The 10,000-nt window shown below is 51.1% G+C and overlaps 2 protein-coding genes across 2 annotated transcripts in view; both read right to left on the reverse strand.

Moving 5' to 3' along the window:
* LOC308074135 (apoptosis-stimulating of p53 protein 1-like) overlaps window positions 1-10,000 on the reverse strand; it is a 168,162-nt gene that overhangs the window by 42,201 nt on the left and 115,961 nt on the right.
* LOC308075087 (apoptosis-stimulating of p53 protein 1-like) overlaps window positions 1-10,000 on the reverse strand; it is a gene marked incomplete at its 3' end in the record, with an annotated part of 45,409 nt that overhangs the window by 24,074 nt on the left and 11,335 nt on the right. The window contains exons 4-6 of the mRNA XM_080414704.1: window positions 8,001-8,121; window positions 1,777-1,856; window positions 942-1,091 (exon numbers count right to left, since the gene is read on the reverse strand). Of these exons, the coding sequence (XP_080270830.1) occupies window positions 942-1,091; window positions 1,777-1,856; window positions 8,001-8,121 (351 nt within the window). The remainder of the gene's footprint in view (window positions 1-941; window positions 1,092-1,776; window positions 1,857-8,000; window positions 8,122-10,000) is intronic.

The raw sequence follows: 10,000 nt of genomic DNA on the forward strand, positions 1-10,000 counted from the left end.
ATGACGAAGGCATTGATGCTATGGACTGGCCTGCCCGTTCCCCAGACCTGAATCCAATCGAGCACCTCTGGGACATCATGTCTCGTTCCATCCACCGACGCCACGTCGCACCACAGACTGTCCAGGAGTTGACTGATGCCCTGATCCAGGTCTGGGAGGAGATCCCTCAGGAGAACATCCGTCGTCTCATCAGGAGCATGCCCAGACGTTGTAGGGAGTGCATACAGGCACGTGGAGGTCACACACACAACTGAGCTTCATTTTGAATTGTCTTGAGGAATTTACACAGAAGTTGGATCAGCCTGTGATCTGATTTTCCACTTTTATTTTGAGTATGATTCTGCATACAGACCTCAATGGGTTAATGATTTCGATTTCCATTGATCATTCTTATGTTGTTTTGTTCTCAACGCATTCCACTATGTAATGAATAAAGATTTTCAACTGGAATATTTCATTCATCGAGATCTAGGATGTGTTAGTTATGTGTTCCCTTTATTTTTTTGAGCAGTTAGCTGATATGTTGCACTTTTACCTTAGCTCTAGGTATACTCTTAGTTGCTTGTTTTAGAAGAGAATGCACTTCAGACTTCTGGTGATTAGTAGTTTTGTTCCCTACCTATGTTGAATGCACTTATTGTAAGTCTCTTTGCATAAAAGCGAGTGTAATGTAATGTAATGTAATGTAATGTAGTGTAATGTAATGTAATGTAATGTAATGTAATGTAATGTAATGTAATGTAATGTAATTTCCAGTCAGCGACAGCTTCAGATATCCAGATATCTGAACGCTCTGTACAGGCGTAACAGGCGTGGTTTGGATCTTTGAACATTTCATACACAGGAAGTAAAAACCTGTGTGTGTGTGTGTGTGTGTGTGTGTGTGTGTGTGTGTGTGTGTGTGTGTGTGTGTGTGTGTGTGTGTGTGTGTGTTAGTGTACCTGTAGTTCCTGGTACAGTTTTCTCAGCTCTAGAGCTGCAGGACCTGACATGCCCAGCGGTAGCTCCACCCCCTCCTGTCCGCCGGGCGTGGTCTGCTGTGGCTGCATCTGCAGACGGCCCCGCCTCAAATCATCTAACTGCTGAGTCAGCTGTGGGAGGAGTCAAAAACACAACTGCTGAGTCAGCTAGAGGGAGGAGTTAAAAACACATAACTGCTGAGTCAGCTGTGGGAGGAGTCAAAAACACATAACTGCTGAGTCAGCTGAGGGGAGGAGTCAAAAACACATAACTGCTGAGTCAGCTGAGGGGAGGAGTCAAAAACACATAACTGCTGAGTCAGCTGGGGAGGAGTCAAAAACGCAACTGCTGAGTCAGCTAGAGGGAGGAGTTAAAAACACATAACTGCTGAGTCAGCTGTGGGAGGAGTCAAAAACACATAACTGCTGAGTCAGCTGAGGGGAGGAGTCAAAAACACATAACTGCTGAGTCAGCTGAGGGGAGGAGTCAAAAACACATAGCTGCTGAGTCAGCTGAGGGGAGGAGTTAAAAACACATAACTGCTGAGTCAGCTAGGGGGAGGAGTTAAAAACGGGAGGAGTTAAAAACACAAAACTGCTGAGTCAGCTGAGGGGAGGAGTCAAAAACTACTATTAAACTACTATAACTACTATAAAAAGTACTATTTTGACCATGTCACTTGCCTGCCACTAACTCTAACCTGTTTAGAGTAGTTAGTGTGTGTGTGTGTGTGTGTGTGTGTGTGTGTGTGTGTGTGTGTGTGTGTGTGTGTGTGTGTGTGTGTGTGTGTGTGTGTGTGTGTGTTGTGTGTATTACCTGGTCCACTCTAATCACAGCTGACTGAAGCTCAGCCTGTTTCTCCTGAAACAAGGAACTGACATGATCTATCTCTGCAGCTAGAGGGAGACAGACAGACAGACAGACAGACAGACAGACAGACAGAGAATTATTACAAGTAAGACGCGCGAACGCTGGAAGCGAACGCAGCTCGAAAATATTGTGTATTTATGGACTTGTAATCCGTGTTATTTCACCGTGATGGAGAGAGAACATTGTGTGTGTGTGTGTGTGTGTCAGAGCATTGTCTAAATTCCTGCACTCTGGCGCACTCGGGTGGCTGCTTACAGGCAGTGCACGCATGTGAGTCATGTCACCCAGGGGCAGGCAGGCAATGAGAGCGTGAGTCACATGGGTGCATGCAGCCAATGAGAGGTGAACACAGAGACGCACACACACAACCCAAGCAGAGTTACATAGTAAGCTCCACTTGGTCGGACCTTCCGCGTTCGCAACAATGAATGATTGAAATAAGTGCTTGTGGTGCAGTGGTACAGAGGTTGTGGTGCAGTGGTACAGAGGTGGTGGTGCAGTGGTACAGAGGTTGTGGTGCAGTGGTACAGAGGTGGTGGTGCAGTGGTACAGAGGTGGTGGTGCAGTGGTACAGAGGTGGTGGTGCAGTGGTACAGAGGTTGTGGTGCAGTGGTACAGAGGTGGTGCAGTGGTACAGAGGTTGTGGTGCAGTGGTACAGAGGTGGTGCAGTGGTACAGAGGTTGTGGTGCAGTGGTACAGAGGTGGTGGTGCAGTGGTACAGAGGTGGTGGTGCAGTGGTACAGAGGTGGTGGTGCAGTGGTACAGAGGTTGTGGTGCAGTGGTACAGAGGTTGTGGTGCAGTGGTACAGAGGTTGTGGTGCAGTGGTACAGAGGTGGTGGTGCAGTGGTACAGAGGTGGTGGTGCAGTGGTACAGAGGTTGTGGTGCAGTGGTACAGAGGTGGTGCAGTGGTACAGAGGTTGTGGTGCAGTGGTACAGAGGTGGTGCAGTGGTACAGAGGTTGTGGTGCAGTGGTACAGAGGTGGTGCAGTGGTACAGAGGTGGTGCAGTGGTACAGAGGTGGTGCAGTGGTACAGATGTGGTGGTGCAGTGGTACAGAGGTGGTGGTGCAGTGGTACAGAGGTGGTGGTGCAGTGGTACAGAGGTTGTGGTGCAGTGGTACAGAGGTGGTGGTGCAGTGGTACAGAGGTGGTGCAGTGGTACAGAGGTGGTGGTGCAGTGGTACAGAGGTTGTGGTGCAGTGGTACAGAGGTTGTGGTGCAGTGGTACAGATGTGGTGGTGCAGGGGTACAGAGGTGGTGGTGCAGTGGTACAGAGGTTGTGGTGCAGTGGTACAGAGGTGGTGGTGCAGTGGTACAGAGGTTGTGGTGCAGTGGTACAGAGGAGGTGGTGGTGCAGTGGTACAGAGGTGGTGGTGCAGTGGTACAGAGGTGGTGGTGCAGTGGTACAGAGGTGGTGGTGCAGTGGTACAGAGGTGGTGGTGCAGTGGTACATAGGTGGTGGTGCAGTGGTACAGAGGTTGTGGTCTAGTGGTACAGAGGTGGTGGCGCAGTGGTACAGAGGTTGTGGTACAGAGGTTGTGGTGCAGTGGTACAGAGGTGGTGGTGCAGTGGTACAGAGGTTGTGGTGCAGTGGTACAGAGGTTGTGGTGCAGTGGTACAGAGGTTGTGGTGCAGTGGTACAGAGGTGGTGGTACAGAGGTTGTGGTGCAGTGGTACAGAGGTTGTGGTACAGAGGTTGTGGTGCAGTGGTACAAAGGTGGTGGTACAGAGGTGGTGGTGCAGTGGTACAGAGGGATCAGCAGGCTGCTCTGAGATGTGTGTTCTACTTCATTCCTTCTGACCGCCAGAGGCAGTGTTTTCAACACTTGAATATTCATCGCGCGCTCGCGCATAGGTCGAATATAAATACCAACAAAGTCACTCGTGACCTGTGTACACGCACGCCACCTATATCGGTGCGGAGCACACAGCGATCATCCTCTTTCATATTTTCGCCTATAGAGCGCAGGTCGATTACTCGCAGCTGCGCGTGGAGTCTCGCAACCAACACGGTTGGAGCTACGGACTGTCGTCCTCCAGAGACTGCGTAGTCTGCTACCTTGGAATTACGTTACCCCGTTCATAGGGGCAGTCGGAAAGGAACGAAAGAAGGAAGGAGAGAAAAAGAAAAAAGAAGCATGTAAAAGCAGCCCAGCACGACTCACAACGGTGAATGGAGTTAGCGGCTGCCTGCTAGCATCGGTGGCTAACTACAATAGCTTGGTGGCTAACTACAATAGCATCGAGTAGCGGTCCAGGCGTGGAGCCATAGCTGTACATTGGCGACGGTGAGTGAATGTTTGGGCTGTGTTTACAGAAATAAATAAATAAAGCGTTGGGAGTGCATCTCGCTCTGCCGCTTTCACTGGAATATACCGCTAGCATTGGGAGTGTGTCTCGCTCCCTCCGCACGGCGGGGGGTGATGCCCCGTCACAGAGCCTGAGTGAGGCCTCACTCCACGCTTTCGCTTATATGACGAGGGAACTTGGCAGACTGATGTCCACCCTGACTTTGGCCCGTCGCCAGGTGTGGCTCGCCCAGGCCCCGTTGTCGGAGGGGTGCAGGAGGACACTCTGCACACTGCCTGTCATTCCGGGCCAGATGTTTGGGCCCGCAGCTCAAGAGGCCCTGGAGCGTAGTGTTCAAGCGAACAGGTCCAGGCGGCAGTTTGCGGACTTACGCCCAGCACCGTCACCTCAGCCTAGACGCACGGGCACTCCTTACCGAGCAGCCAGGGGCCAGAGCTCCTCGGGAGCCAGACGTCCCTTTCCTCGGCAGGGCCAACCCCAACAGGGCCCCCAACAGCCTTCTTTCCGGCCGCCCACAGGCAGGGCTCCTCGGCGTGGGGCCCCTGCCGGCCGATCCTCTAGACCATTCCAGGACCGGGGGAGTCGGAGGTGACTCTCCCGACCCGGGCCCCAGCCGGTTCACCCCACAACATCTTAGCCGCTGGGAAGCCTTGACTTCAGACCCTTGGGTGGTGGCAACGCTGTCCAAGGGTTACAGGATTCAATTCAGACGTCGACCCCCAAGTTTCACAGGGGTACGGATGACGGTGGTCGACGACCCACTGAGGTCTCTAGCCCTCAGCCGGAGATTTCAGAGCTCCTAGAGAAGAGAGCCATAGAGTATGTACCTGGTTCAACTCAGCTAAGAGGGTTCTACTTCATTTATTTCCTTATTCCAAAGAAGGACGGCGGCCTTCGGCCGATCCTCGACCTCAGGCAGTTGAATCAGTGCCTGAAGGTTTTTCGTTTCCGAAAGTTCTCCAGACTGTGTCAAAGAACGATTGGTTCACAAGCATCGACCTGAAAGATGCTTATTTTCATGTGCAAATAGCACCACACCACAGACAGTTTCTCCGCTTTGCTTTCAAGGGGCGGGGTGTTCCGGGTGCTGGTATGTGCTTCGAACCAAGAGCAGGCACTCAGCGATACGTCCACCCTTCTGGCCCATGTCGCACAGCTGGGGCTCAAGGTGAATCTCGCCAAGAGCTCTCTGGCTCCCAGTCAAACCGTTGTGTACATCGGCATCGCCCTCAATTCAGTCTCAAAGCGGGCCTGCCCCTCCCCGCGGAGAGTGGACGACATTGTGGGCCTTGTCGCTCGTGTACGGGGAAGTACAAGGCTGACATACGGCCTGCTCCTTCGTCTGCTGGGCACATTGATTGCGGGACTCCTTTCGTTGCGCCCCCTGCAGCTGTTGGTCAACGGCTTGGGCCTCGACGCCAAGAGGCACCAGAAGAGGCTGGTGAGGAACTCCAGCCAGTGCCGTCGGCTGCTAGAACCCTGGAGAAGGAGGGCGAGTCTGTGCCGGGGCGTCGCCATGGGCTCACTGCCCTCTCGCCGGGAGATAGTGGTGACGGATGCATCTCTCTCAGGCTGGGGGGCTGTGTGCACAGGACAGTCAGAGGAACCTGTGGCCCTCAGCAGGGACTACAACATATAAATGCGCTGGAGCTCCGTGCAGTGTACTTAGCCCTCAAACATTTCCTTCCCGCCTTGGAAGGGAAACATGTCCTTGTCCGATCAGACAATACATCAACGGTCTACCATGTGAACCATCAGGGAGGTGTCAGGTCCAGGCAGTCTCTGCAGGAGGCTCAGAGACTTCTTCAGTGGGCCTTTCCTCGCCTTGCCAGTCTCAGTCTCAGGGCTCACAACCAGGCTGCAGATATGCTTTCCCGCCAGAGTCCTCCTCCAGGCGAGTGGAGGTTGAACCCCTCAGTGGTTCAGGAGATCTGGGAGAGGTACGGGAGAGCAGAAGTGGATCTGTTTGCTTCAGCACATCAACACACTGTCGACTATGGTTCTCCCTGTCGGATCCAACCAGTCCATTGGGGCAGGACGCATTAGCTCACCCATGGCCCCTAGACTGCCTCTTGTACGCATTCCCTCCAGTTCCACTGCTCGGGCTAATGCTTCACAGAATAGCCACATGCGGTCACACAGTGCTGCTGGTGGCTCCATACTGGCCGGGGAGGATATGGTTTCCGACGGCTTCTCAACGGAGCACCTTGGCCTCTCCCGTCGAGACGGGATCTCCTGTCACAAGTAGGGGGCTGCATTTGGCATCCCCAGCCAGATCGCCTCCAGCTTCATGTTTGGCCCCTGAGAGGCCGGGTTCACTGGTGAACTCCTGCGATCAGGCGGTTGTCCATACCTTGCTTAACGCTCGTGCACCCTCCTACTAGAGCGCTGTACGCTAACAGATGGAAATTGTTCTGTAGTTGGTGTGAGGGCCAACATGTGGATCCAGTCATGTGCTCGGTACCAATGCTGCTCCGCTATCTACAGACATTGTTGGATAAGGGGCTCTCAGCCTCTACAATGAGGGTGTATGTTTCCGCCATTTCGGCTCAGCATGGGCTGGTGGACGGTCGTACTGTGGGATCTCATCCTTTGGTGAGTCGCTATCTGAAGGGAGCTCTTAGATTGCACCCCCCGCATGTCACTCGGGTGCCCTCGTGGGACTTGCCTACGGTCCTGGAAAACCTGTGTTCTCCGCCGTTCGAGCCGCTGGAGCGGGCTGATCTCAGGTGGCTGTCTGTTAAAACCGCCTTCCTTCTCGCCATTACATCTGCCAAGCGAGTGGGTGAACTCCAGGCCCTGTCTGTCGCTAGGGACTGTTTGAGGTGGACTTCGGATGGGTCTGGGGTTACTATGTGGCCCAACTCCTCCTTTCTTCCAAAAAGTCTTTCAGCTTTCCATATCAACCAGCCTGTCTGATTGACGGCTTATGCCCCACAGCCAGGGGCAGGGGGATCGCATCCTGATGGTGGGTTGCTGTGCCCCATCCGGGCCCTGAGGCAGTATGTGGATGTGACTTCTGTGTTTCGGAAGTCGGACGCACTGTTTCTCTGTTATGGAGGGCACAGGAAAGGGTGTGCTCTGTCCAAACAACGACTCTCTCACTGGATTGTTGATGCCATTCTGCAGGCCTACGAACGCAAGGGTTTGCCTGTTCCTCCTGTGAGATGTCATTCGACCAGGAGCGTGTCCACCTCCTGGGCTGCATTGAGGGGTGTCCCGCATTGAGGGGCTTCTTCCTGCACGTTTGCCCGCTTCTATAGGGTGAATGTGGCCGCCCCTCATCCCATGGCGATGGCGGTGCTGTCGGCCTCTTCAACCTGCAACTGATGGTCAGGTAAGGGCAGGTTCCTCGTGACTATGTTGGTATTAGTCATCCAGGTGTTGAAAACACTGCCTCTGGCGGTCAGAAGGAATGAAGTAGAACGAGAGTTATGCATATAACTAAGGTTCTACCAATTCCGGATGACCGCCAGAGTTTACTGTCACTCGGAATCTCGCTCTTGACGAAAAGATGTCATGAGGATGATCGCTGTGTGCACCGCACCGATATATGGTATTAATATTCGACCTATGCGCGAGCGCGCGATGAATATCCAGGTGTTGAAAACACTGCCTCTGGGGGTCGTCCGGAATTCGTAGAACCTTAGTTATATGCAAAACTCTCGTTTTGGATTGAAAGGGTCAAAGGTCAAGGTCAGAATGATATACATGTATAGTTATCACCATAGTCAATATCATATATGAAATGTGTTGATTTGTGCACGCTGCAGTGTGTGTGTGTGTGTGTGTGTGTGTGTGTGTGTGTGTGTGTGTGTGTGTGTGTGTGTGTGTGTGTGTGTGTGTGTGTGTTCTTACAGAGGTTTCCATTGATCAGTTTGCTGTAGTCCACCTGGCCTCTCATGGCTCTGATCTTCTTCAGTTTGGCTTCCTGACTCTCTACTCTCTCCTTAAGACGCTGTAGCTTCTCTGCTTCAGCCTGGAGGGGGGAGAGAGAGAGAGAGAGAGAGAGAGAGACAGACAGACAGAGAGAGAGAGACAGACAGAGAGACAGAACAGACAGACAGACAGACAGACAGACAGACAGACAGACAGACAGACAGACAGAGAGACAGAACAGAGAGACAGAACAGACAGACAGACAGACAGACAGACAGACAGACAGACAGACAGACAGACAGACAGACAGACAGACAGACAGACAGACAGACAGAGAACCAAATAAACAAAAGCTAATTGTTTCCCCGTTTTGTTAACTTCAAAAAAGGACATACGTGTCTGAGTCCAACCCTCTTTAACTCTCTCAGTGCCACATAATGAGATATCCCGAGTTTTTTCTGAATGCCCTCAGTGCCAGAACGAAAAATCCAGAGTTTAAAAAATATATATAAAGATTAAAACTTTTTTTTTGGGGGGGAAAAAAAATTCAGAACGCAAGATATCATATCTGAAGATTTGCAGCTCCATCCACTCTTTGTTGAACTTAGAACTGAAAAAGACTATCTCGCTTCCTAAGCACTTTTTTTTTACTTAAAAAAAAAAAAAAGATTGCTGGCACAGTATGAACATATATTTTTATTTCATTGGCACTGAGAGAGTTAACATACAGTATATATACAAAGGGGTGGCAGTGGCTCAGAGGTAGAGCGGCCGCTTGTGGAGGTTCCCAGTTCGATCCCGGAGTTAGTGTGAGTTAGTGTGAGTTAGTGTGGAAGTGTCCTTGAGCAAGACGCTGAACCCTTAACTTCCCCCAATGAGCAGGTTGGTGCCTTGCATGGTATCCTCCTCCATTGATGTGTGTGTGTGTGTGTGTGTGTGTGTGTGTGTGTGTGTGTGTGTGTGTGTGTGTGTGTGTGTGTGTGTGTGTGTGTGTGTGTGTGAGACAATGTGTGTGGATGGGTGAATGTAATGCACAATCATTGTAAAGCTCCTTGGATAAAGGCGCTTTATAAATGCACCATTTACCATTTATATCAATGAATTGGCAAAAAACGGAACAATCTGCAGACACAGAAGTCAAATGTTTACTATTCACAGATGATCTGGTGTTTCTATCTCCAACCAAAGGATTACAACAGCAACTTGATCTCCTGCACACTGTCTCCAAAAAGGACATAGCCCTCAGAAAACCATCAATTCTAAATAAAACTGCACTAGAACATGCAAAAAACTAAACCTACATCAGCCTAAACATCAGCAGCACAGGTAACAACAGGTAACAAACAAGCTCTGAACGACGTGAGAGACGAGAAGGGCTTCCTATGCCATCAAGTGAAACATCAAGTTAGACATTCAGTTATAAAAGCCATTTCCTCTCTGGGTGTGAGGTCTGGCTCTACTTGCCAATCAAGAACTTGAAAAATGTGATAAACACCAAATGGAGACTGAATACTGTTAGACATACTGACCACCTGTCTGTACCAAGACATCACAGACACACACTGACCACCTGTCTGTACCAAGACATCACAGACACATACTGACCACCTGTCTGTACCGAGACATCACAGACACATACTGACCACCTGTCTGTACCAAGACATCACATACTGACCACCTGTCTGTACCAAGACATCACACACTGACCACCTGTCTGTACCGAGACATCACAGACACATACTGACCACCTGTCTGTACCGAGACATCACAGACACACACTGACCACCTGTCCACTGTACCAAGACATCACAGACACATACTGACCACCTGTCTGTACCGAGACATCACAGACACACACTGACCACCTGTCCACTGTACCAAGACATCACAGACACACACTGACCACCTGTCTGTACCAAGACATCACAGACACACACTGACCACCTGTCTGTACCAAGACATCACATACTGACCACCTG

The sequence above is a fragment of the Gymnoscopelus braueri genome (genome assembly GCF_963280865.1).
Source record: "Gymnoscopelus braueri genome assembly, chromosome: 19".
Classification (NCBI taxonomy): Eukaryota; Metazoa; Chordata; class Actinopteri; order Myctophiformes; family Myctophidae; genus Gymnoscopelus; species Gymnoscopelus braueri.